Source organism: Chanodichthys erythropterus, chromosome 10, assembly GCF_024489055.1.
Source record: "Chanodichthys erythropterus isolate Z2021 chromosome 10, ASM2448905v1, whole genome shotgun sequence".
Lineage (NCBI taxonomy): Eukaryota > Metazoa > Chordata > Actinopteri > Cypriniformes > Xenocyprididae > Chanodichthys > Chanodichthys erythropterus.
Window position 1 is genome coordinate 17,957,732 of NC_090230.1, and position 25,166 is coordinate 17,982,897.

The 25,166-nt window shown below is 38.1% G+C and overlaps 3 protein-coding genes across 3 annotated transcripts; 1 reads left to right on the forward strand and 2 right to left on the reverse strand.

The window, feature by feature from the left end:
* Positions 1-1,570: 1,570 nt before the first annotated feature.
* Positions 1,571-4,760, reverse strand: nptxrb (neuronal pentraxin receptor b). The gene is made up of 5 exons (XM_067398744.1): positions 4,052-4,760; positions 2,869-3,103; positions 2,538-2,779; positions 2,279-2,458; positions 1,571-1,804 (listed from the first exon to the last, which is right to left on the reverse strand). Exons 1-5 carry the CDS (start codon positions 4,742-4,744, stop codon positions 1,571-1,573), a joined length of 1,584 nt encoding a protein of 527 aa, XP_067254845.1. The 5' UTR covers positions 4,745-4,760.
* Positions 4,761-6,009: 1,249 nt separating this feature from the next.
* polr3f (polymerase (RNA) III (DNA directed) polypeptide F) lies at positions 6,010-12,145 on the reverse strand. Its single transcript, XM_067398745.1, has 9 exons — positions 11,963-12,145; positions 11,339-11,456; positions 11,184-11,251; positions 9,273-9,340; positions 9,055-9,167; positions 8,823-8,966; positions 8,010-8,117; positions 7,732-7,923; positions 6,010-7,059 (listed from the first exon to the last, which is right to left on the reverse strand). Exons 1-9 carry the CDS (start codon positions 12,016-12,018, stop codon positions 6,982-6,984), a joined length of 945 nt encoding a protein of 314 aa, XP_067254846.1. The 5' UTR covers positions 12,019-12,145; the 3' UTR covers positions 6,010-6,981.
* Positions 12,146-13,890: 1,745 nt separating this feature from the next.
* On the forward strand, positions 13,891-25,104 carry dzank1 (double zinc ribbon and ankyrin repeat domains 1). Its single transcript, XM_067396353.1, has 21 exons — positions 13,891-13,911; positions 14,065-14,180; positions 14,264-14,414; positions 17,200-17,326; positions 17,421-17,484; positions 18,098-18,201; positions 18,330-18,418; positions 19,654-19,771; positions 19,866-19,979; positions 20,065-20,157; positions 20,281-20,403; positions 21,820-22,014; positions 22,053-22,275; positions 22,369-22,472; positions 22,644-22,727; positions 22,828-22,918; positions 23,820-23,905; positions 24,000-24,083; positions 24,408-24,535; positions 24,627-24,701; positions 24,774-25,104. Exons 2-21 carry the CDS (start codon positions 14,072-14,074, stop codon positions 24,943-24,945), a joined length of 2,334 nt encoding a protein of 777 aa, XP_067252454.1. The 5' UTR covers positions 13,891-13,911; positions 14,065-14,071; the 3' UTR covers positions 24,946-25,104.
* Positions 25,105-25,166: the final 62 nt, after the last annotated feature.

Consider the following 25,166-nt stretch of genomic DNA (forward strand, 5'->3'; position numbering starts at 1 on the left):
CTTTGAACATATTTGAAAAGATTAAATTAATTGATACGGCAATTATAGAGATTGTACAGTGGAGGAAATGCACACAAAGAAAAAAAAAGGTTGCTGGTGGTGATGGGAGAGAAGCAGCAGGGGTCAGTGTGATGGAGGGGGTGATTAACATACATCTATAATTCAACAGCAGCAGCAGTATGAAGAGAGCGAAAGAGAGGATGAGAATGAAAATAAACAGGATTTGCACAGAATTGCATAGAAGAAAAAAAACACTGATCCAATTATAATCTCATTGTGCATGTACAATATTATTTTTGTATATATTTTATGTTTTGTTTTGGATTGGTTTGAGGACTATATAGTGGATAATAAATATAATTTACTCTTATAACAGTCATGATTAAATTTAGTCTGGTGATCATAAATTTTAGTGTGTTTTGTGTACAGATAGATAGATAGATAGATAGATAGATAGATAGATAGATAGATAGATAGATAGATAGATAGATAGATAGATAGATAGATAGATAGATAGATAGATAGATAGATAGATAGATAGATAGATAGATAGATAGATAGATAGATAAGTGCATGTACACATACATAATTAGTTTTCATTTTGTGTCCATCAATGAAATAAACACATAGACAAGAAATCAAGACAATGCACTCTCATATTTATTTTCTTCACCTTTTTTAATATTTTCATCCACATTTGTCACAATATCATTGTAGATCCTTTGTGGTGCATATATGAAAAAGCACTACACTGACATTACAGCTGATCATCAACCAATAGCAAGAGTCAAATAAACAGACAGGCACTTCCCTAAGCATTCCTCTGTGATGGGGCAAGGAGGGCTTTAGGTACAATGCAATGGTAACACACGACAAGATGCTAAATACTGTTTTACATTCATATTTTTATAGTGTGTGGGCTGCACATCATATCTTTAAAATTTAGTGTGACGTTTAAGATACTAAGCCTCAAATAACACATTTTGGTTAAAATATTTTTGGATCTCGCTGAACCCGTGAGAGAAAATACATTGCGGAGTAAGGACCCATTTCACCAGATGCCAAGATACAAAAATTTTAAGACATGTTATGATAAAGATAAGACGTTGTACACCTTTAAGTGCTGCCGGATGGAAATAACAGTGTATTACAAGGGAAGTGACGCTAAGGGACCGGTAATAAAAACAAGAAAGGAAAAGGCTGCTCTGGGAAAGAAGCGAAAGCTCAACTTTACACATATAATGAAACAAGAGCAAGACAAGTGCTGTGAGAATGAGCCACATCCATCTTATTAGAAAAACATTCTCTATATCTGAAGGGACCACTGTGTGGTAATGCTTTGAGAAGAAGGGCATGAAATATCACAAGCAACACGAGACGCAAACAGGCCTTTGGCAGCAGCTCTATCCGAACTACCATAACCAAACACACAGACAAATCCCTTCCCTGCAGAAACAAACACGTTCTATACATAGACCGGGACCACTGCACAGCATACGGCACACCTTTCAAGCCTCTTTTGTCTCGTTTACCACCTCCATAAAAAAAACGTATCAACCCATGGCCCCGTTCATTGCCGGGGATGGGAGCTCTGAACACAGGGGTCCACGGGGTCCTTGACGGCCCCACCAAACACGTCCACATCTCGGTCAGTCCAGGGTACCACGTTCCCCAGCCGTGGTGATTCAGGGCAAGCCGCCATAGCGGCCACTTCTGTTGGTGACAACACTCGGTCCCACAGGTTAAACAATGAAAGCTCCCCAACAAGAGCCTGGGATGCGTCAAACCTCCCACCAAGGGTGTCCTGCAGTGTAGCCAAGGAGAGCCGAAGGGTTATGCATCGATGTAACACAATGTTGCATGAAAAATAATGTGCAAAAATGGTACCTTTAAGGGACAACACCTTGTCAAAGGGGTAGTACCCTCAAAGGCACACCTTTGTACCTTAACGACCCCTGAAGGATGCAAACAGTGTCAAGGAAAAAATTGCAAAAGTTGTACCTTAAGCTTGTCACTGGTGCAGTACACTTAAATGGACAACTTTGTACCTTACCTACCCCTAAAATGTGCATATTAGTAGCTTAGTGTAGAAAAATGTACCCTTATTAGGGTATTACTATCAACCTTTTAGGGGTGCAAAGATGTCCTTTTAAGGGTACTGCCCCATTGACAAGCTGTTGCACCCCTAAAGGTTACAATTCTTGAAATTTTTTCCAAGAGTGAAGGCACACCTTTGAGAGTCTTAATAGACTCTTCCAGAATTCACTGTCTTGCTCACCTGTTCCTGTCCCAATACCAAGACGCCCCCGGATTTGATTGGGTGCCATGCGGACAACCCTTCACCCCGTCCTCTCAACTTTCCGCCTTGATATGCTTTCCAAACTCCATCCCGTAGGGTCCAGCTCACACATATATGCTGCCAGATGCCCTGGGGCAAAGACAGAGGCAGCTGTGCCACCTGTAAATGAAGGGAACGGTAGAGTCTATCAACTGTATTGTGCAAGGTTGCTCCGAATGGAAGGTGTATTGGGTCTTACCTTATCATTGATGAGTAGTTCTGCAGGATTATGAATGCCCTGCAACAGGACAATTTCATTGGGTTGTTCTGGTACAGCATAGGAAAATGGTGTCCCAATCCCACTCTCGGCAGGCTTGAGCCATAGACACACTGTGAAGGCATACATCTCTGGAATATTCCGCCTGACAAGCCCATACATGTAGTTAGTCCGCACGGGGAAGGAAAGTTTATACCCTTGTGGGTAACTGTAATCTGTAAGACCTGAGAAGAAAAGGTTAAGAGAAAGAGTTTAAAATGGAGAGGCAATTTCATCCCCTTTTCCCTGACTTTGACCCAACCCTCCTCCTTACTCTGTTCAAGCTCTGCAATACGCTCTTGAAGGGTATTGAGTCCCTGGTCGATGTGCTGGTGGTGGCTCTGGGTCTCTTTGCGGAGGTTCTTCCTCTCCTTCTCCAACAGTCTAATTTTCTTTTCCAGCTCTCCCTCCAGATCCTCCACAGGCCTGCCAGGTTCACCCACCACTACGCTCCCCAAAGTGCTCACAGTATGCTCAGTGTGGTTCATCACTGCAGGGCCTATTTCCAACTGAGGGAGAATTGTGCAAGAAGTCATTATTGCAAAACATAATTTATCCTGTTCAGCATGTGTGTCTGATTATATTAGATTCATCTGCATTACAAGAACTCAAAAGAATGTTCTTGAATTACACATACTTTTCACATTCGCGCTGATATCAACATTTTCAGTGAATAAAGACATAGATATCGTTTTGTTCCTCAAAAACCTATTATATGGTTTTAGAAGACTTGGAATATGCATGAGTTATTCAAACTACATTTTTAATTTCTTATAGTTCTTTTACATCCTTGCATAGAAAAGAGCACTTTTCACATTACATTCAAACATTGTTATAGTAGTATTTATATATGATCACAGTATTTATTAATATTTTGAAATAGCTTATATTTTAAGTTTTTATTTAAATTTAACTTTTTGTAATTTAATGTTTTTGTCATTTTTATAGTTTATTTTTTAAATATTTTTCTATTTGTTTTAATTTAAATATTTTTTGTACTTCAACTTCAACTCATTTTATTTTAGTCAAGCTTTTCCATAAAATATTAATTTATTATTTTATTCCAGCTTTATTTCAATTAACAAAAACGATTTTTAATAGGCTAGTTTTAGTTAACAATAACTACTCTGATCCTTAAGTCTATATAACAACATCTACAATTCAGGTGTGATGGGGACAATGTTCCAGCTAGCTGAGAACCTTTACTATTCTCTCCTCCCTCATGATTTATGTATATGCCTTTCTACCCAGGAGATGAACAAGATGTAGGGGAAATGAATCACCTACTAGGTGAGAAAGACAAACAGAGACATACTGCAACATCTGTGAGAGTTCTCCCCAAAATCCACAACTCTTTAACATTTTGATGCTTGCTTACAAGTTTCCCCTCTGAAAATTCCTTTTCAGACTGAGAACTGTAGTCAAGTCTTAAAGTGTTTATTATTAATAAAACCAACCTCCAACTTCTCTATGCGATCTTTGAGCTGAAGAATCGCTCTCTCTAGTTCCTCCACAGCCCGCGCCGTCTGCAGCTGCACCGCAACCGAGCTGCTCACATCATCCCCGGCCATGTGGCGCCGGTTGCTCGCCCATATTCCCATACTCCGCTCGTGCAGACTCCTTTCCTCCAGTCCGTTCTCACACTCTGAGAGCTTCCCGGTGAGCTCAGTGATGGTCCTCTGATCCATGAGGATTTGATCGTTTTGTTGCATGACGATCTGTCGGAGCTCCTCGGCAGTGGTGCGAAGGCTCCAGTCCTCCTCGTCGGCAAAAGGGTCATCGGCTTCTTGTCTCAAATCTCTTGATTTGCAGTCACTGATGGGAACAGGGGTACAAATGAGTCGATTGAGGGTGAACTGTTTGGGACTTGGCCCAGTCACGTCTCCAGTACTCAATTCATTAAGCGACGGCATCTCCAGGCCGATGTCCAATCCGCCTCCTTCATAAGATTCAGCACCATGGAGAGCTCCGAGCGGGCCGGCGTGCGCCACGGATCCAGGCAGCGGCTCCAGGAGCGAGAGCGAGCGGTTGTCGGAAAGCGTCTGGGGCGCGGCGGCCGATGATCGCGAATACACGCTGGCGATGATGCAGATAACCGCGCCAAGAAAAGCCAGGAGGCCGGCGGAGACTAAAACCACGACGAACTTCATTGCGTCAATTGATATTTTCAGTAAAAGGCTAGATGTAGTTTTGTGAGTGTTTAATAATTACTAAACAAATTGAAACGATTTAGCATTCAGCTTTCCTTATCAGAAGCAGGTCTGGATGAAGTGAAGGTCGATCGCATCGGCTGTTTTTCCTCCGCTCTCAGCAGATGATGCTGTGCCTCCTCCTCTCGTGTTGCTAAGCGCTCCCTTGGCCGGTTACTATGGCTACTGCGCGCGAGAGAGGGCGGTGAGAGACTGTGATAAAAATGCGTGATGTGTCACATTGATGTAAACACCTTTTGGTCTCTTCATCATCTATGAATAGGCTACTCTGGTAGAACATGGGAACAGACTGAGATATTGAAAATGCAAATTAGAGCATTAACATTGTTACCAAATGTTATGATTTTTCAGACAGAGGTTTTCTTGATCTGGAAGCATTTCATAATGAATCTGATTTGTAAAATGCAGTTATTACCTCTTGTTTTTTGTTATTTTCTCAGTGTGCAGCATTAAACAGTGACACTCCTGTTAAAAACAGCTGCGGAAATGACAGTTTTGCCCTTTAATCTCATTCAAACAGATCATCAGATGTGTAAACATTCCCTAAAAAAGGGCTCCGAAAGCTTTTTCTAGTCCCACACTAGTGCAGGTTGGTTATTCTAATGTGGGACAGCTTGATTTGTGATGGAGCACAGATAAAACGTTTTACTCTCAGTACATAACATACTGAAAAATGCATGTTATGTGTGGTATTTTTAACATTTAAAGATTTGGGGTTGGCAAGATCTTTAATCTTGAAAGAAGTCTCTTCTGCTCACCAAGAGTGATCAAAAATACAGCAAAGACAGAAATATTGTGAAATATTATAACAGTTTTCTATTTTAATATATTTTAAATTGTAATTTATTCCTGTTGTGAAAGCTGAATTTTCAGCATCATTACTCCAGTCTTCAGTGTCACGTGATCCAAAATCATTCTAATATGTTGATTTGATGCTCAATAAATATTTCTAATTATTATCAATGTTGAAAACAGTTGTGCTGCTTAATATTTTTGTGAAAACCATAACACAACTTCTATAAAGGTTCAAAAGAATAGCATTTATTTGCAAAACTCATTTCTACCCGTTGTGGAGCCCTAGATGAGACTTATCTGGTTCCAATCATTAACCCATGTGGACAGACCCCTATCAGCCCCAAATGGGTGAAACGTTGGTTACCCATTTGGGCCCGATGGAACCAATCAAGTGCCCATTATCCACCCATCTGGGCTACCCCATGGAAACAGAAGACAAAATTAGCTGGGTCCCAGTAGGTTAGCCTAAGTAGGCCCCAAATATAGTTTTGTAACCGTGGAAAGTGGAAGTGAGTCTACCAGTGACCACTTTACGTGGCTAACTATTGTCTATAGAGCTTAAACTGCCATTCATGACTTCCCTCCCCAATGACCTACACCCACTCATCCCTTAAGTGCACCATTTCCTCTTTGCCCTGTTAAGAATGAACAAAATCTTTAGAATCATTCATACTCAAACATACCAGTAAAGAAAACTAACTCATCCAAATATGCAAAATAAAGAGTCCCAAAAATAATATAAAATGTGGAAATAATTAAAAATGATCAAGTAAGCAAATTACACTGTGTATACATAAGCTTTGGTGTTTTTTTAAAGCAACATGTTAACCATGAGCTTACAATGGCAGAAAAATGTTTACAATTACCTAAAATGTGAAATGATGTAATATAATATAGTGCTAAATTATAAAACATTTTGCTTTCTGTATTTTTGTGCAATTTTTTAAACCACAAATTCAATTTATTTCTCAGTCTTTTTTACATAAAATTTGTCTTATAAAAACATAAGTGTCATTAACAATCTGCTAATATATGAATGCAGTGCATTGAAATGATAGGAGGTGCACAAACACAAAGTCCAATACATTGACTACCTATCAACAAATATGAAACCTTTATTTATTGATGTGGTTGAGGTATATCTTTAAAGACATATCTATGGGTGAAAAAAAAAACATTACCAAAAAAGAAAAAATTACAACAGTCTTTTTATGACTCCAATTGTAAGCTGCTTCTTATTCACTCAGTGTAGTTCTGCTTGTGTCATTAAAGCCATTAATGTTTAATGTTCAGTATAAATAAAAGAAATCTTCATCTGCATCAGATCGCTGCATGAAAAATACTTTCTCCACAGAGAAAAACAAAGTCATCCGCTTGGCTGGTCAGAAGTCCAGCCACTCAACCATGTAAACACAGTTAGATGGAGAGATTTCGCCCCCTTCATGACAGTCATCAAACACCTAGAAGACAAAGCGTTAACTTAGCAAATTAAATTACATGATGTAATCAACTAAAATAATTTTAATGCTTTAGAATAATTATTTTTAGGGCTGTCAAGTAATTAATATTATTGATCTAATTAATTACATGTGTTATTTAATTAATCTTATCAATCACAAATCAAATTTGGCCAAGAAACTGCCCCCAAAAGATCATTTAAATTCCTTCTTGTGTTAAATGAGAAAAGCATCAAAAAGATTAAATTTGTTGATTCAAGAAGGACTTTATTACACAAACTTTTAGGCTACAACAGCCATGATTTTTTTCGGAAGCTGCATCAGAATTGGTATTTAGATACTGTATATTTCTGAACGAAGGTCTTACAGGTTTGGAACGACATGAGGGCGAGTACTTAATGACATACTTAAGGACATTTTTGCCCTAATATCTTGAATTTTAGAAACATTCTAACTGCATTCTATAGACTCCATAACAAAGTGAGTTGTTGCCCTGCATCATGTTCATCACCTATCAACTGTAAGCAATATAAGATGATCTACATAGGTCTGGGGTGGGCATTGAAATCATTTTAACATAATATTTATTCCATAACTGAAGTCATTGTGTTAAATCTACAGCCCTAGTTTTTACTGAATTCAGACTTGAGCTTCCTCTAAATATATAAACGTTACCGGACACAGTCCACATGGTGTTTTGACCAGGCCTGTGGGTTGAATAATGGGATTCACTCCCCTGTAGAGCTTCATCTGTCCATCGACACTCCCCACTGTCCCCTCTTTAGCAGCGATTATAGTCATCTCCACCTTGCCGTCAAAGATCAGTGTGTTTAGGATGGTCTCAATGTCCTCCATGGACAGATCTACCTGCACACAGGAACATAATGATATTAAAAACCTGTTCAGTTCACGTTTAATTACTCTGAATTATTAAAGATATTATTCCCACTCACTTTGCTAATGCCGAGCTCACAGATGTACTTCCACACTTCATGAGACGTGGCAAATGAGCTGTTTCTTTGCACCATGGGGCTCTGCTTACTGTCTCTTGCTGCTTCAGCCTAAAAACAAACACATTTCTATTAATTCTTTCCCCATCATTGACAGAATTTTCCACCATTTATGGCACAATGCTGCACTGCCATTTGAAGTATTTTCAAGAATTTATGTCAATGCTTCGCCGCCATTGATGGAATTTTCTGTTGTTTATGACAACGCTTGCACAAAAAACTAAAAAGCAGAAGAAACAAATGATAAAAGCATTGCTTAGACATATATAAACTAAAGCGATCATCAAACATTAATCATCATATAAATCAAAACTACCTAACGTTAACGAATGAAATTGAGCCCAGAAAGAAGTACAAGACTGAAGATTTGGGGGTGTTGATGGACTCAATCTACCTAATTTTTGTTTTGATCATCGTTCTGAAACCGATCTGAACTTAGTCTTTTCTCAAGTTTTTTTTTTTTTTTTTTTGCTCAAAATAAAAAGCTTTTTTTTAATGAAACTTACCCACATTTCAGTGTTGAAAAAAAGAAGCTAGATTGAGAATAATGTTTTTTGTTGTTTTGTTTTTTAAAAGCAGAGGCTCTGTTGTTTTCCTTTGATATATTTTATGTTCAAAAATTCATACAACAAAATATTCTGGGGGCCATGAAAGTTGTGTAAAAATGATAAAAATGCTGGCGTTGGCAGGGAAAGCATTAAATTCAGAGCGTTAAACTTTCAAGATTAGGAAGAATAAGAAATATTACAATCTAACCTTACTTTGCAGGAACTTAAAGCACTGTTGGTTGAGAACCTCAACAAACTCTGACTCAAAATCTTGATCGCTATACCAGGCACCTCCTGTCACAGATCGGTCCGGCTGCAGGTTGTACAGCATGTAGACCTTCTTCTTGGAGGCCTGGATGGGACAAATCCAAGACTCTTCACTAGGTCTAAGGCAAATTAAACATTTTAAATGTCTAAATAATGTTTAGAGATCAACTCACAGCAACAGACTTCACCGCTTTGATGAGTTTCTTACTCTCAAGATTTTTGAGGATTTTATTGATTTCTGTGAGTGGAAGGTTACTCTTGTATCTAATATCTCTGCTCCAAATTCCTTTAGAAAGCAAAAAATCAATTAAAGATAAGTTCTTTATCAATATCGACCAGTCGCTTAATAAAACAATGCTAAACAAATACAATTTAAAAAAATGAAGATTACCTTTATTCCCAGCATCTTCTATGATTTGGTAAACTAGTTTTTCTTGGTTATCAGAGCCTTTTACTTTACTGTGAAGAAATAAATATGTAAATTGTGCATTATAAAATTTTAAATGAATTAAAATTTATTTTGATTTAAATTTGTGTGCACATATTTGCAAATATATTCACTTAATTATATTATATATTATAAACCCGATTCCAAAAAAGTTGGGACACTGTACAAATTGTGAATAAAAAAGGGATTTACAAATCTCATGAACTTATATTTTATTCACAATAGAATATAGATAACATATCAGATGTTGAAAGTGAGACATTTTGAAATGTCATGCCAAATATTGGCTCATTTTGGATTTCATGAGAGCTACACATTCCAAAAAAGTTGGGAAAGGTAGCAATAAGAGACTGGAAAATTTAAATGTACATATAAAGGAACAGCTGGAGGACCGATTTGCAACTTATGAGGTCAAATGGCAACATGATTGGGTATAAAAAGAGCCTCTCAGAGTGGCAGTGTCTCTCAGAAGTCAAGATGGGCAGAGGATCACCAATTCCCCCAATGCTGTGGCGAAAAATAGTGGAGCAATATCAGAAAGGAGTTTCTCAGAGAAAAATTTTGAGTTTGAAGTTATCATCATCTACAGTGCATAATATCATCCAAAGATTCAGAGAATCTGGAACAATCTCTGTGCGTAAGGGTCAAGGCCGGAAAACCATACTGGATGCCAGTGATCTTCGGGCCCTTAGACGGCACTGCATCACATACAGGAATGCTACTGTAATGAAAATCACAGCATGGGCTCAGGAATACTTCCAGAAAACATTGTCGGTGAACACAATCCACCGTGCCATTCGCCTTTGCCAGCTAAAACTCTATAGGTCAAAAAAGAAGCCATATCTAAACATGATCCAGAAGCGCAGGCGTTTTCTCTGGGCCAAGGCTCATTTAAAATGGACTGTGGCAAAGTGGAAAACTGTTCTGTGATCAGACAAATCAAAACTTGAAGTTCTTTTTGGAAAACTGGGAAACCATGTCATCCGGACTTAAAAGGGACAAGGACAACCCAAGTTGTTATCAGAGCTCAGTTCAGAAGCCTGCATCTCTGATGGTATGGGGTTGCATGAGTGCGTGTGGCATGGGCAGCTTACACATCTGGAAAGGCACCATCAATGCTGAAAGGTATATCCAAGTTCTAGAACAACATATGCTCCCATCCAGACGTCGTCTCAGGGAAGACCTTGCATTTTCCAACATGACAATGCCAGATCACATACTGCATCAATTACAACATCATGGCTGCATAGAAGAAGGATCCAGGTACTGAAATGGCCAGCCTGCAGTCCAGATCTTTCACCCATAGAAAACATTTGGCGCATCATAAAGAGGAAGATGCGACAAAGAAGATCTAAGACAGTTGAGCAACTAGAAGCCTGTTAGACAAGAATGGGACAACATTCCTATTCCTAAACTTGAGCAACTTGTCTCCTCAGTCCCCAGACGTTTGCAGACTGTTATAAAAAGAAAAGGGGATGCCACACAGTGGTAAACATGGCCTTGTCCCAACTTTTTTGAGATGTGTTGATGCCATGAAATTTATTTGTCCCTTAAAATTATACATTTTCTCAGTTTAAACATTTGATATGTCATCTATGTTGTATTCTGAATAAAATATTGAAATTTGAAACTTCCACATCATTGCATTCTGTTTTTATTCACAATTTGTACAGTGTCCCAACTTTTTTGGAATCGGGTTTGTGTATATATATTATATATATACAGCTATGGAAAAAATTAAGAGACCACTTAACATTGATTTCTGAACTTGGAGTGGTCTCTTAATTTTTTTCCATAGCTGTATATATACACATAGCAAATTTAGCTGATATGCTTGCATTTAAGGAGTCAAACCTTGCAGACTGAAGATCTTTAAGCCTGTATAAAAGGCCATTGCTGTTTCTGAGCAAGTCTAATTGACCCTGAGAACAAAAATGAAGAAACACACATGAGTATAAAGAACAGATACACATGTTTCACACACTGTCAGCTGGTGCTGAACATCTCACCACAGACAGCAGTCTGTTGATGGCCGTGGCCCGCTGCTGCGCTTCAACATGCGGCATGTCATTCTGGATGACCTGGTCTGTGATTCCTTGTGGAAACTGCTGACACAGCTCTTTTATCCTTTAACAGAGGAAAAATAAGATACTTGAGCAATATCAACTACATTTCCCAATATTCTCTGCGCAGCACGACAAAAACACATTCATTTGCTCTTAATAATGTTGATAAGTGATAAAAAAAAAACAATCTTCCTGTTTCAGTTTGTGCAAAATGAAAGATCAAAACTGAACATTTCATTCAGACACAAATCAATTAAACGCACGTAATTGATGTAATTACGTTTTCCGAACTTCAACGCAGAAAACTATGCAATGGGAAGACATTTAGATTTAAGTTATATCACAATGATTTTCATCTTAAAATAATGATAAAGCATAAAGCGTACGTTACTAAAAAAAGCAAATAGTTCTCAACATTAGAAACATTCACATCTTATTTCCATGACGCTCACTTTAATTGCGTAACTGCTAACTTTAATTGCGTCTGAAATCCATCTAAACGTTGTCAAATGTTGTTAACAGGCCAAGACTCGCATGGGTAAGGATGTTAAACTGCGCCGAACTCACCGATTCTCGATGTCTACAGGATCCGTTGACTCTTTTTTGACTTTAACTTCTGTCATTGCTCATGAGAAAGGAATTGCTTGAGGAGAAAGTCAAATGTCAATAATAATACATTCAAATATTACTGTGAAGTTAAGGTGAAACGCTCGGCTGTAGAAGATCAACATGCACTCATGTCTTGCGGTAGGCGGGGAGAGTTTACAGGAGGCTGGGTTGCCAGATCGCGGAAAATAAACATGCAGCCGGGTTATCAAACACTAGCACAAATTAGCGACTCTCCTCTCCTGAATAAGAGAAAATAATCAATTCATCATGAAACCCGACACTTTATGGAAGTAAGCAAATAAATCTCACAAACGCGACTTACATTATTTATAACAAAAACAAGTGCAAAGTAGCGAATAAAATGAAGACATGGCAACACAAGCTGGCAGATTACAAACCAAATAAAAGGTTCATATCGCCACCTACTGTGCTGGAGAGCACGAGATGAATTCATAAACATTTGTCATTTATTCATTCGGCATCATAGAAAGATTTTGTTGTTGTTGTTGTTTAACCCTTTGGTATTACTTCTCCTACTGATATGCATTTTAAATATAACTGAACCATATCAATAAATACAGTTTTTCATAGTTGATAGGTTGTCTTTTGCAGGGGTTTTCAATCTTTTAGATGCTATGGACACCCAAATTATGATCCATTCATCCTAGTTAGTGCTAGTGACCCCATCCTAAAATTTTAAAGACATATATTTTGTTTCTTGTGTATTTAGAAAATATAATAATTATTAATATATCTAAATATTATTTGGAAAATATGTCGTTTCTATTAAGTTAATTAGGCCTATTACACTTTTTCTACTTATTATAGCATTGTTCGGTTAGATGTATGATTTATTTGTGCATTTATTTAAATTTTTTCTCTTATTTTGATCACGATTTTTATATATAATTTTTATTCATTTATTTCATTTATTACAGCAATGGTACTTCCTCTTTCAAGATCCATAAATATACTAAAAACATATTTAAATCAGTTCATGTGAGTTCAGTGGTTCTACCTTAATATTATAAAGCAATGAAAATATTTTTTGTGCGCCAAAAACAAAATAGTGACTTTTTAACAATATCTAGTGATGGCCGATTTCATAACACTGCTTCATGAAGCTTCGGAGCTTTATGAATCGAATGAGTGAATCGGAGCACCAAAGTCACGTGATTTCAGCAGTTACATGATCTGAATCACTGATTCGACTCAAAAGATTTTTTGGGGCACAAGAAATATCCTTGTCGTGTATAATATTATTGAACCACTGTACTCACATGAACTGATTTAAATATGTTTTTAGTACATTAATGGATCTTGAGAGAGGAAGTGTCATTGCTGTCTATGCAGGCCTCGCTGAGTTATCGGATTTCAACACAAATATCTTAATTTGTGTTCTGAAGATGAACGAAGGTCTTACGGGTGTGGAACGGCATGAGGGTGGGTAATAAATGACATTATATTCATTTTTGGTTGAGCTAACCCTTTAAGGTTGTTTTAGGACCCCCTAGCACTTGTGGCCCTCTGGTTTTCCCCGGACCCCAATTAAAAAAGCTCATGAAAGAAAACACAGAAGAGATGTATGTAAACTGTCTGATCAGAATTTCTCTCCATCCAAAACTAATAAGCAGTGGTTATTTCACAGACATACCTCAAGAAGTTCTGAGGAGCATTCATTATTTTCACACGCGTTTCTCATTTTTCTATGACGCAATATGAATGGACTATCACAAGTGCTAAGTCCCTTTAAGTTTGGGGCATAATTCATAAGGGGGCGGGGGAATCACGCATGCGCACTAGGCTACTCAGTTGCTATGGGATACGTGCTGAATCAACAGCGCGTCCAGTGTTGAGTGTGTCATTACAGCGTCGTTGGATACAGCGTTTCATTTCACATAGCTAAGGTCCGAACTACTTTAAAATACACAAATAGGCAGGATAGTAGCGTTTTTAAGCTCATATTTTCTATAGTCTTATGTACTTCACTTTTTATGCATGCTCTGATTTAAACAAATCGGTGGTAAAATATTCACCAATGTATTTTCTCTCCTATATAGTGGAAACATGACAGCAGGTTCAGTGGCAGCACCTCAAATCATTCCCATTCGCATGCCTTCTCCTGGTAAAGCCAAGCATGAGATTGACTCCTGCACTCCTGTGGAGATCAAATCAGGTGAGTCAGTGCGGTTTTAACACAAGCTGCTTCTTTGCTTGTTGATCTTTCATGTCATGTGATTCATACTGCATATATCCCAGAATCCCCTGATGTGAGTGTGCTGTACACACTGGACGGCAGTAAGCCCGAGGCGATGAAGAGGCTGGGCTCTGGTGGCAGCACTCTGAAGTTTACTGAACCTATTCGCTTACCTGTGGGAAAAGTGTCTGTGAGAGCCATGGCTGTCACCACGTAGGTACATTTGATGGTATGCTGGGTGTTTCTTCAAATACAGGCACTATTATGTGCAGGGCCAGGGGTTGATTTTTATTAAAACTAACAGATTTCTTTTTGTTATATTTTGTACATTAAAACGTTTTTACCACGCCTAACTAATGTCTTGAATGCATTTTTTATTGTCCAAAAAAACCTTACAGAGCCCCTAAGGGGACATGGTGATAGAAATATTTGAGTATTGCGTTCCCCCAACAAACTTTAAGTTTGCTTTGCAAGACATTTGCGTTACCTCACAAAACTAATAGGCTACATTCTCTAGAGAAACTTTGCATCTAGAAAAGTATTGCTTTCCCCTGACATACTTTGCATTCGATCGCAAAAACATTTGAATGAGTCCTCTTTCAAAATATTACGTTCCCGCAACAAACTTTGCGCTCGCTCGCAAAACCTTGGCATTACCTCACGAAAGAGAAACTTTGCATTCCCTTGTAAAAGTATTGCTTTCCCTTGAGAAACTTGGCATTTGCTTGCAAAATATTTGAGTCTTCTTTCAAAAATTATTGCGTTTCGCTGACAAATTTTGCATTGGATCTCAAAAATATTTGAGTCCTCTTTTTCAAAAAATTACGTTCCCCCCAACAAACTTAGCATTCGCTCACAAAACATTTACGTTACTTCACAAACATAATACATTCTCTAGAGAAACTTTGCATCTAGAAAAATATTGCTTTCCCCTGACAAACTTTGCATTCGATCGCAAAAACATTTGAGTGAGTCCTCTTTCAAAATATTATGTTCCCGCAATAAACCTTGCGCTCGCTCGCAAAACCTTGGCATTACCTCACGAAAGTATTGCGTTCTCTAGAGAAACTTTGCATTTTTTAGTAAAAGTATTGCTTTTCATTGAGAAACTTGGCATTTGCTTGCAAAATATTTGAGTCTTCTTTCAAAAGTATTGCGTTTCGCTGACAAACTTTGTGTTGGATCTCAAAAATATTTGAGTCTTCTTTCCCCCCCCCAACAAACTTAGCATTCGCTTGCAAAACATTTACGTTTCCTCACAAACGTAATACATTCTCTAGAGAAACTTTCCATCTAGAAAAGTATTGCTTTCCCCTGACAAACTCTGCATCCGATCGCAAAACTTTGGCATTACCTCACGAAAGTATTGCGCTCTCTAGAGAAACTTTGCATTCTCTACTTGGCTTTTGCTTGCAAAATATTTGAGTCTTCTTTCAAAAGTATTGCGTTCCGCTGACAAATTTTGCATTGGATCTCAAAAGTATTTGAGTCCTCTTTCAAAATATTATGTTCCCCCAACAAACTTAGCATTTACTCGCAAAACATTTACATTACCTCACAAACGCAATATATTCTCTAGAGAAACTTTGCATCTAGAAAAGTATTGCTTTCCCCTGACAAACTTTGCATCCGATCGCAAAAACATTTGAATGAGTCCTCTTTCAAAATATACGTTCCTGCAAACAAACTTTGCGCTCGCTCGCAAAACTTTGGCTTTACCTCACGAAAGTATTGCATTCTCTAGAGAAACTTTGCATTCTCCACTTGGCTTTTGCTTGCAAAATATTTGAGTCTTCTTTCAAAAGTATTGCGTTCCGCTGACAAATTTTGCATTGGATCTCAAAAGTATTTGAGTCCTCTTTCAAAATATTATGTTCCCCCAACAAACTTAGCATTTACTCGCAAAACATTTGCATTACCTTACAAATGTAATACATTCTCTAGAGAAACTTTGCATCTAGAAAAGTATTGCTTTCCCCTGACAAACTTTGCATTCGATCGCAAAAACATTTGAGTGAGTCCTCTTTCAAAATATACGTTTAAAACATTACGTTCCCCCCAACAAACTTAGCATTCACTCGCAAAACATTTGCGTCACCTCACAAACGTATTGTGGTATCTAGAGAAACTTTGTGTCTAGAAAAGTAATGCGTTCCTCTGACAAACTTTGTGTTGGAACTCAAAAATATTTGGTCCTCTTTCAAAATATTACGTCCCCCCAACAAACTTAGCATTTGCTCGCAAAACATTTACGCTTCCTCACAAAAGTATTGCATTCTGTAGCAAAAGTATTGTGTTTCCCTGTCAAACTTGGCATTTTTCCTTCCACCTCACATTGTTTTGATCACAAAAGTTTTGCAAGTGAACACAAAGTTTCTCTTTATGTGCAAAAGCATTGAAATGTATATATTTTTTGCCCTCCCACGTCATTCTTTTTACCATCCTCATGCCCCTATAGTATGGAGCCCCTAAAGGGACATGGTGATGGGAAAAGCATTGGAAGAAATTGTATGTCAATGCTTTTGCAAATGTATCGCATCCCCCCGAGAACCTTTGCATTCGTTCGCAAAATGTTTGCATTTTGAGTTATTTGCGAGTGAATGCAATTTTTTTCGGGGGAATACAAAACGTTTGCGAGAGAATGCAATATATTTTTTCCATCGTTCCTTTAAAAGCCCCGTACTACAGGGAGACATGTCGGACAAAAGAGTTTTTTATTTTTATTCCAAAAATGTTTAAAATGTAATTTCTTTAACCGAATACTATTAAACATAATACATAATTTAAAATCTGGTGAAAATATTCAGAAAAATTTAATAAAAATCTCAGAATTCTCATTTGATGCATGTCCTTTGTTAATAGACTAATTAAATCAACTAGTGAGAGTGTTAAAATAGAGTTTATTTTTAAAAGACAAAAATGCCCATTTGGGGAAACACCCAGCAAAACATTGTACTTCAAATTAACCCAAATAAAGATCATTTGTAATGTAATGCAGAGATGGCAGACAGAGTGCTGTCGTCACCAAGGTTTTCATAGTGGAGCCACTTGCTTCAGATGAGGATCTGACTGCGGACCATGAGGATGACTCTTTGAAGAATGGCAGACTGATCAATGGCAAGGATGTCAGTTTTAAACCCATAATGGATTGTTTTTTTCCATCATAACATTACATATTTTTAAGAATATGTATTATAAATATTACTTTATGTTGAACAGGATTCATTAAAGAATTTGAAGGGGAGCGAAAACGGAGCTGGCGTTTCCTCTATTAAATATTTAGGTAAAGCATTTGGTTCTAGTCAGCGTGCGTTTGTCACAAATGTGTGTATCAAATTATAAAAAGATTTTGCATGAAAAAAAATGTTGCCAAAAAGCCATTGCAATTTTTCGGATTCTGACATTTTCATCATGGCAATGTTTCATTTTTCATTATTATAAAGCAAAATCATAAAAGCGGAATCATGAAAAAATCCTATTCTCATTACTGTAAAAATGTTATTAATTACGATAAAATAAGTTCAGTGCAACAAATATTATCATAGTACATATGTAAAATTCTTATATATAATTTTTTAAAAAAATTTTTTTAAATTCCTGCATTCCAGTAATGAGAAAGATATTTTTCACATTTCAGTAGGCTATTTGGGGAAGGGAGTTTATGAATTGACATGAAAATAATGTCACAATGCAAAAAAAAAAAAGCTTACATATAGCCATCTATATTTTCTTTATGCAAAATATATTTTTTATTTTTCTCTTTTGATTTTAGTAAGACCTGAAAATTGCTTGACAGTTTTAAAAATTATTTATGATTCATGATTTAATCTCAGAATTCATACACAATTACACATCCTTTAACATTCATCTGCCATTTTTGCATTCTTTTATGTCAGATATCCCCAGTGGTGACTCTCGCAGAGCTCTGAAAGGCCCTCGATTCCTCTCACAGTGCTTCGGCCCCAGTTCTTCTGCAAGGCTGACAGCTGAAAACACACAAGTAAAGGTTTACGACATACACAAAACACTCTCCAACAACCCTCAATATGATGGTGATCACTGTCATCTCAAGCAGAAAACAGAAACAGAACACTTCCTGTTTAACGTTAACATTCCCAATCCCACCAGAACCAGAGTCCAGATGTTGTGGAAAGTCCCTTAAGGAATTTGACAAGCACTCAGATATCACGGATCCAGAGAGAAACAGATTTCCTTAGGTAAGCAAGAGGGAGAGATGTTATTTTGAGCACAAAAATTATTATTTTATTTTTATTATATATGTAAACCCTCCAGTTCTACTTGCACTGCTCCAAACAAGATTCAAACCCGTGTTTCCAGCATGGGAGGCGGGCGTATTAACCAGGACACTAAAGACTGCAGCCTCTAGTGTGCCTCTTTACACTCACCCCCTAAAACCTCACTCCCATCCGGGTCACGGCACCATTGCAAACCCTCTGGTTCTTTCACCCTACTCCGAGCAGGATTCAAACAGAGTTTCCGGCATGGGCTAAGTGCACTAACAAGGACACTAAAAACTGCAGCCTCTAGTGTGCCTCTTGAGGCCAGGGGAGTGAGGTTTACACGTACAGTTTTACTACACTCACCCCCTAAACCTCACTCCCATCTGGGTCACGGCACCAACGTAACCCCCCCTAGTTCTACTCGCACCACTCCAAGCGGATTCAAACTGGTGTTTCCGGCATGGGAGGTTGGCACACTAACAAGGACGCGCCTCTTGAGGCCAGGGGAGTGAGATTTACTGACACAGCTTTATTAGCTGACCTCAGCTACATACATATATTAACAATTAAATCATTTCATGCTCAAAATTACACTCCTCACTTAAGGTTTTTTTGTTTTTGAAGTCTCGAATGCTCACCAAGGCTGTATCTATTTAATAAAAAATACAGCTAAAATGAATATTGTGAGATATTATTACAATTTAAAATAATTATTCCTGTAATGCAAAGCATCAGAACCATTTCTCCAGTTTTCAGTGTCACATGATCTTTCAGAAATTATTCTAATATGCTGATTTGGTGCTCAATTATTAGAAAATATTATTGGGGCTCAATTACTAATAATGGTTCATATTATTATCAACGTTGAATTCTGTGATATATATATTTTTTCAGGATTCTTTGATGAATAGAAAGTTCCAAAGAACAGCGTTTATTTGAAATAGAAATCTTTTGTAACATTATAAATGCCATTACTGACACCTTTGATCAATTTAATGCATCCTTTCTTTCTTTCTTGTTTTTATTTTATTTTATTTATCTATTTTATTTAAATCATACTTGCCCCAAACTTTTGAATGGTATTGTATCACGGTTTCCACAAAAATGTTAAGCAGCACAACCGTTTTCATCATTGATAATAATAAATAAATGTTTCTTGAGTAGCAAATCAGCATTTTAGAATTTCTGAAGAATCATATATCTTTCTGAAGATGTCCAAAGTGCTTGAGTCATCGCCCTTCAGACCCTTTTGCCCAATTCTGTCTGCACTGTGGATCACCAGTGCCCCCAATACCTGGTCAAAGACTCCCCCCTACTGAAGGAGGACAGGTACTACATACTTTGTTACTACACAATATCATGATATTCAGATAATCGGTAATCATTTCCCAATAATATGAGTATTTGCTGTGCTTTTTCACAGATGGGTCTATGTGTGCACTGTAAAACAATGGTGCCTCTCAATACGGCCACATGTGTGGTGTGCGAGTCTCCACTGGCTCAACAACTGCAGCCGCAGGCTAGTCTGAGACTACAGGTAAATGTCTATCTGTGGATCACTCCTTAGTCAATTAACTGTATTAATGAAATCAATTCAGTACATTATATCACTATTATTCTAGGATAAGTTAATCTGTGGCTCGTGTGGGACAGGAAACCCCTCTCACATCACACATTGTGTCACTTGTGAATCCCAGCTGCTTCAGCAAACCACAGTAAGAGCTCCGCTTACCAGAAATCAGCGTAGGATGCCTTAGCCAATTAGAGGTCTGCTGAATAATTGCTAAGATTGTGATAGGACACTACAGTGGTTATAATGGTGCTTTATTATTCCACAGCCTGTTTTAAGTGGACAGAGAGCTGCACCTGTACCCAGTTCACAGGGCAAAATGGTTTCCTGCTCCAAGTGCAATAGAGTCAACCACTCGGATGCACGATTCTGCGACTGGTGTGGGGCAAAGGTGACAAACTTGAACTGTTGAAGACACATTTTTACAGCCATTTGTAAATTCAGTGTGCAAGGCTTCCGGTGTTATTTTTAGCTGTGCAAAACTTCCCAGAAGGACTCAAATGCACCATATGCTGGTATGCTATTACGAATTTAGACTACAACTTGCTAATCTAAATGAATCGGAAATACATAAATAGGAAATACATCAAAACTGGAAAGTAACCTTGCTGAAAAATCGAGCTTAGGCTGGTTTTAGCTGGATTTTTCAGCAGGGAACTGCGTCATGAAGTGGTTTCATGGGTTCTTTGTCCTTTTCAGACTGTTTACTCACATAACTTTTTTACCAGACTATATTCGGTGTACATTATAATATGTAGATTTTTTAAAGGTGCCATCGAATGTTTTTTTACAAGATGTAATATAAGTCTAAGGTGTCCCCTGAATGTGTCTGTGAAGTTTCAGCTCAAAATACCCGATAGATTTTTTTTTTATTAATTATTTTAACTGCCTATTTTGGGGCATCATTAAATATGCACCGATTCAGGCTGCTTCCCCTTTAATTCCTCACGCTCCCCGCCCACGGAGCTCGCGCTTGCCTTTAACAGCATAAACAAAGTTCACACAGCTAATATAACCCTCAAAATGGATCTTTACAAAGTGTTTGTCATACATGCTGCATGCATACATCAGATCATGTGAGTATAGTATTTATTTGGATGTTTACATTTGATTCTGAATGAGTTTGATAGTTCTCTGTGGCTAAAGCTAACATTACACACGTTAACATTACAAGTTGCGTTTATGAATTATACAGACTGCAAGTGTTTAAAAATGAAAATAGCAATGGCTCTTGTCTCCGTGAATACAGTAAGAAACGATGGTAACTTTAACCACATTTAACAGTACATTAGCAACATGCTAACGAAACATTTAGAAAGACAATTTACAAATATCACTAAAAATAACATGACATCATGGATCATGTCAGTTATTATTGCTCCATCTGCCATTTTTCGCTGTTGTTCTTGCTTGCTTACCTAGTCTGATGATTCAGCTGTGCACAGATCCAGACGTTAATACTGGCTGCCCTTGTCTAATACCTTGAACATGGGCTGGCATATGCAAATATTGGGGTCATACATATTAATGATCCTGACTGTTACATAACACTCGGTGTTATGTTGAGATTCACCTGTTCTTCAGAGCTCTTTTAAACAAATGAAATTTACACAAGAAGGAGGAAACAATGGAGTTTGAGACTCACTGTATGTCATTTCCATGTACTGAACTCTTGTTATTCAACTATGCCGAGGTAAATTCAATTTTCCATTCGATGGCACCTTTAATCAAAATATCATTGTGTATATTTAACAAAATTGGTATTATATAAACTAAATGCTGTGTGGTTCTGTGTTTATACTTGCAGCCCGGCCACAAAGCCAGCACTGTGACGTGTTCTCGGTGTGGAGCTAGCAGCCACCCATATGCTAATTACTGTGGTAGCTGTGGTGTCTTCCTGGACGGCCCACCCAGGACGCCCTCACAAGTAATCCAAGGACAGGACGCACTGGAAGCTGATCAGGTACAGCACATGGCCTGTTTGGTGCTCATAAAACATACAGTATTATATCTTCCTCTCGCCCGCTCTTTCTCATACAGTCCTCAGCCACTTGGCAAGCCGTTCCTGCACCAGAATCTACAACTGTGCCTCCAGCTGTGGGTTTGCGCATGTGTGCAGATGCACAGACGCAGACAGTGGGTCTGTTTTTCCCATCCAGCACTGAGCTGAAAAAACGGAGCCAGCAGAGGGAGGCGGAGATTAGCAAACAGGAACAGATGAGTGACAGGAAGCCCCTCCTCACTGCCATTAGTCCAGGTCGAGGTAGGCTACTGTACAATATGATACGATTTTTTTTTTTTAAACAAATAAATATGCCTGACTTTTATATTTGTTTTTATTGTATGTATAATTCAGGGTTCTGGAGGAAGCAGCTGGATCACATCTGCGCTCATCTGCGCAGTTACACTCAGAATAATAATGAGTTCAGAGCTCTGATTGGAGAACCTCGGCTGGGCAGAGTAGGACCACTAAAAATTATACATTGAATTTTTTTTTACATTTATTTAATTATACCACTATTATTATTAATTTTATATACTTTTTATTGTTTTTTGCTTTATTCCTGTATTATTATTAGAGGGTATTTGCGTATCCTGAACATGTTCGCATTTTGTCAATCTGCTCTCTAGATGATCTCTGCTGTTATTCAGGAGGACAGCTATGAAGTCAGTCTGCGCATCAATTTCATCTCTGCCTCACCGGAGGGATCCAGGGTAAGAAACACTCCTGAGGGCTTTTATATTGAGTCTGATGTGTCTCTTGGGTATTGCATGTTTTTCAGCGTGTGTGATCATACATGTTGTTTTTTTCCAGTTGTCATCTGCAGGACAGCAGAGCCGATCTGGGGCATCAGAGAGTCAGAACCTCAGTGCTGTGACAGAAGGCAGGAATTCAGCCAGCCCGGGTACAAACATGTTTTGTTTCTGTCATGATCAGGCCTTTCCGTTGACTTCTACTGCTGTTATACTGAACTAATGATATTTTCGATTGCCTACTAAACTTTAAACAAATGTCATTAAGGGGCTGTTTACACGAGACCATTTTCAACCAAAAACAGGAAACTTTTTTTTTTAATGCGTTTTGGTCGTTCATTTACACGACAATGGTGTTTTGGGGGACTGAAAATGAAAACGGGTTTCAAAGTTTTTGAAAACGATACTTTTATCATCTCCATGTAAACTACAAAAACATGAATTTGTGAAAACGGTGACTTCATGCGTATGCGTATTACACGTTCAGTCTATAGGTGCAAAGTATTTCTTTACTAAGTGACATCGCCAACTACTGGCCTGGCATGAATAATACAGTGTTTTTAGACGCTTTCGATAATAAGTGTGAACGGGGGCCGTTTTGAAAACGTTGTTGTCTGTACGTGAAAAACTCAAAGGAAAAACTTTTCCATTTTTTAGTACATCTCAGGTGTCGTTCCACACCTGTAAGACCTTCCTTCATCATCAGAACACAAATTAAGATATTTTTGATGAAATTCGAGATGTATATGACTCGTCCATAGATGGCAATATAATCACCACTTTCAAGGTCCAGAAAGGTACTAAAGACATCATTAAAACAGTCAATGTGACTGCAGTGGTTCAACCTTAATTTTTTGAAGTGACGAGAATACTTTTTGTGCGTAAAAACAAAACAAAAATAGCTTATATTTTATTCATAATATATATTTTAATGAATATTAACCATGCATTAGTTTTTCTTACTCTTTTTTGATACATTTATTATGTATTCATTAACAGAAAATGTTCAAAGTTCTGATTATAATTATTTTCCTGTATTCCTCTATTTTACAGAGAGTAACATTAACACCGCAGCATCCTCAGCCAACAGAAGGAAGCAGAAAAAGATCTGGACATCAGACTCTACAGAAAAGCAGCCAGTGAGTATCACACACACATACACTGACATAATAATCCTTTTTATATTAATAAGACAAAGAAAGATTTCATCTGGATGGTTAATGTCTTTCTCAGGAGTCTAAAGACAGGCTTCTCCTAAAGGAGGTGGGGTCTGAGGGCCGGGGCCGGATCTCAATGGTGCAGCAGCTATTGGATGAGGTGAGGCTAAAGAACCAATCACAGCACTCCAAACAACAGCAAAGCTCATAGCTTCAGATGACTAAAGATGCGGTCACAAATCCAGTCATTTAAATAGGAATCCACAGAATCAAGAATTTTGAAATAAACTCGCAATTGTGAGAAAAAGTCAAAATTACCAAAATTTATAAACAAGTCTATATCTCAGAATTCTGACTTTTCCCCCCTGCAATTACAAACAGTCAGAATTGCAAGTTATAACAGATCCTTAGGGATCTCCCTATAGCTAGGGGGTAGCTGTATACATTTGGAAAAGGTGTGTTGTTATTGAGGGTGCATCTGCAGGGTGCTGATCCAGCATGTTTGGGAAGTGATGGGCGTCCTGCTCTGGTTGCTGCAGTGCTAAATGGGCATCACGATGTCATTCCTGTGCTGGTGCAGAGAGAAGCCGACGTTAACCAATCATATGGACCGTGAGTTCGAAAACAAGCTTCAAGCTCCTTTTGATATTCCCAGTAATAATCTGAGCTAAATTAATATTTTTATCATCTGTGTTGGTCACAGGTTGAATAACACGGCCCTGCATGAGGCTGCAGCTCTGGGAAATGAAGGTCTGAAGAGCGTTGAGATACTCCTGGGGTGAGATTCACAAACAGGAATGGTGTTGAAGTTACAAAGGCTTGTTTTAAAATATATCTTGGTCTTGTATAGGTGTAACGCAAGTATCAGAAAGCAGAATGATCGGGGCCAGACACCGTATGATATTGCCGTTGCCGCCGGGAGCAGCTCCGTGGTCTCTCTGATGGCGGCTCACATGGGACAGGGTCTGCTACAGCGCCACACCAAGGCCAGGAGCATGTCAGGACTGGATACCTTCTCATGAGACAATGATTCACTCATTGATTCTGCTGATGAAGCAAGATGTTAATTGTGTTCTGTTGTCCAATTTTCACATCACCAAACTACACTATTAGTGTATATACAGAGGTGTAAGCCAATGAGCATGAGGATTTTCTCCGACCCATATACTGTATAATTTAAACATGCTTACTGTACTCTTACTACATGTTCAATAGAAAACTATGAGTGGTCTTCATCTCACCA

Bases quoted from the DNA above. Each gene is read 5' to 3' on its own strand.
- nptxrb (XM_067398744.1), bottom strand. From the start codon at position 4,744: ATGAAGTTCGTCGTGGTTTTAGTCTCCGCCGGCCTCCTGGCTTTTCTT. The intron at 2,459-2,537 runs GTAAGACCCAAT...CTTCATTTACAG, and splicing joins AACTACTCATCAATGATAAG to GTGGCACAGCTGCCTCTGTC. The intron at 1,805-2,278 runs GTGAGCAAGACA...GCTACACTGCAG, and splicing joins TGGTATTGGGACAGGAACAG to GACACCCTTGGTGGGAGGTT.
- polr3f (XM_067398745.1), bottom strand. From the start codon at position 12,018: ATGACAGAAGTTAAAGTCAAAAAAGAGTCAACGGATCCTGTAGACATC. The intron at 8,967-9,054 runs GTGAGTTGATCT...TGTCCCATCCAG, and splicing joins AAGCGGTGAAGTCTGTTGCT to GCCTCCAAGAAGAAGGTCTA. The intron at 7,060-7,731 runs GTAACGTTTATA...TTTGTCTTCTAG, and splicing joins CACCATGTGGACTGTGTCCG to GTGTTTGATGACTGTCATGA.
- dzank1 (XM_067396353.1), top strand. From the start codon at position 14,072: ATGACAGCAGGTTCAGTGGCAGCACCTCAAATCATTCCCATTCGCATG. The intron at 17,327-17,420 runs GTCAGTTTTAAA...TATGTTGAACAG, and splicing joins GACTGATCAATGGCAAGGAT to GATTCATTAAAGAATTTGAA. The intron at 22,276-22,368 runs GTAGGCTACTGT...TGTATAATTCAG, and splicing joins TGCCATTAGTCCAGGTCGAG to GGTTCTGGAGGAAGCAGCTG.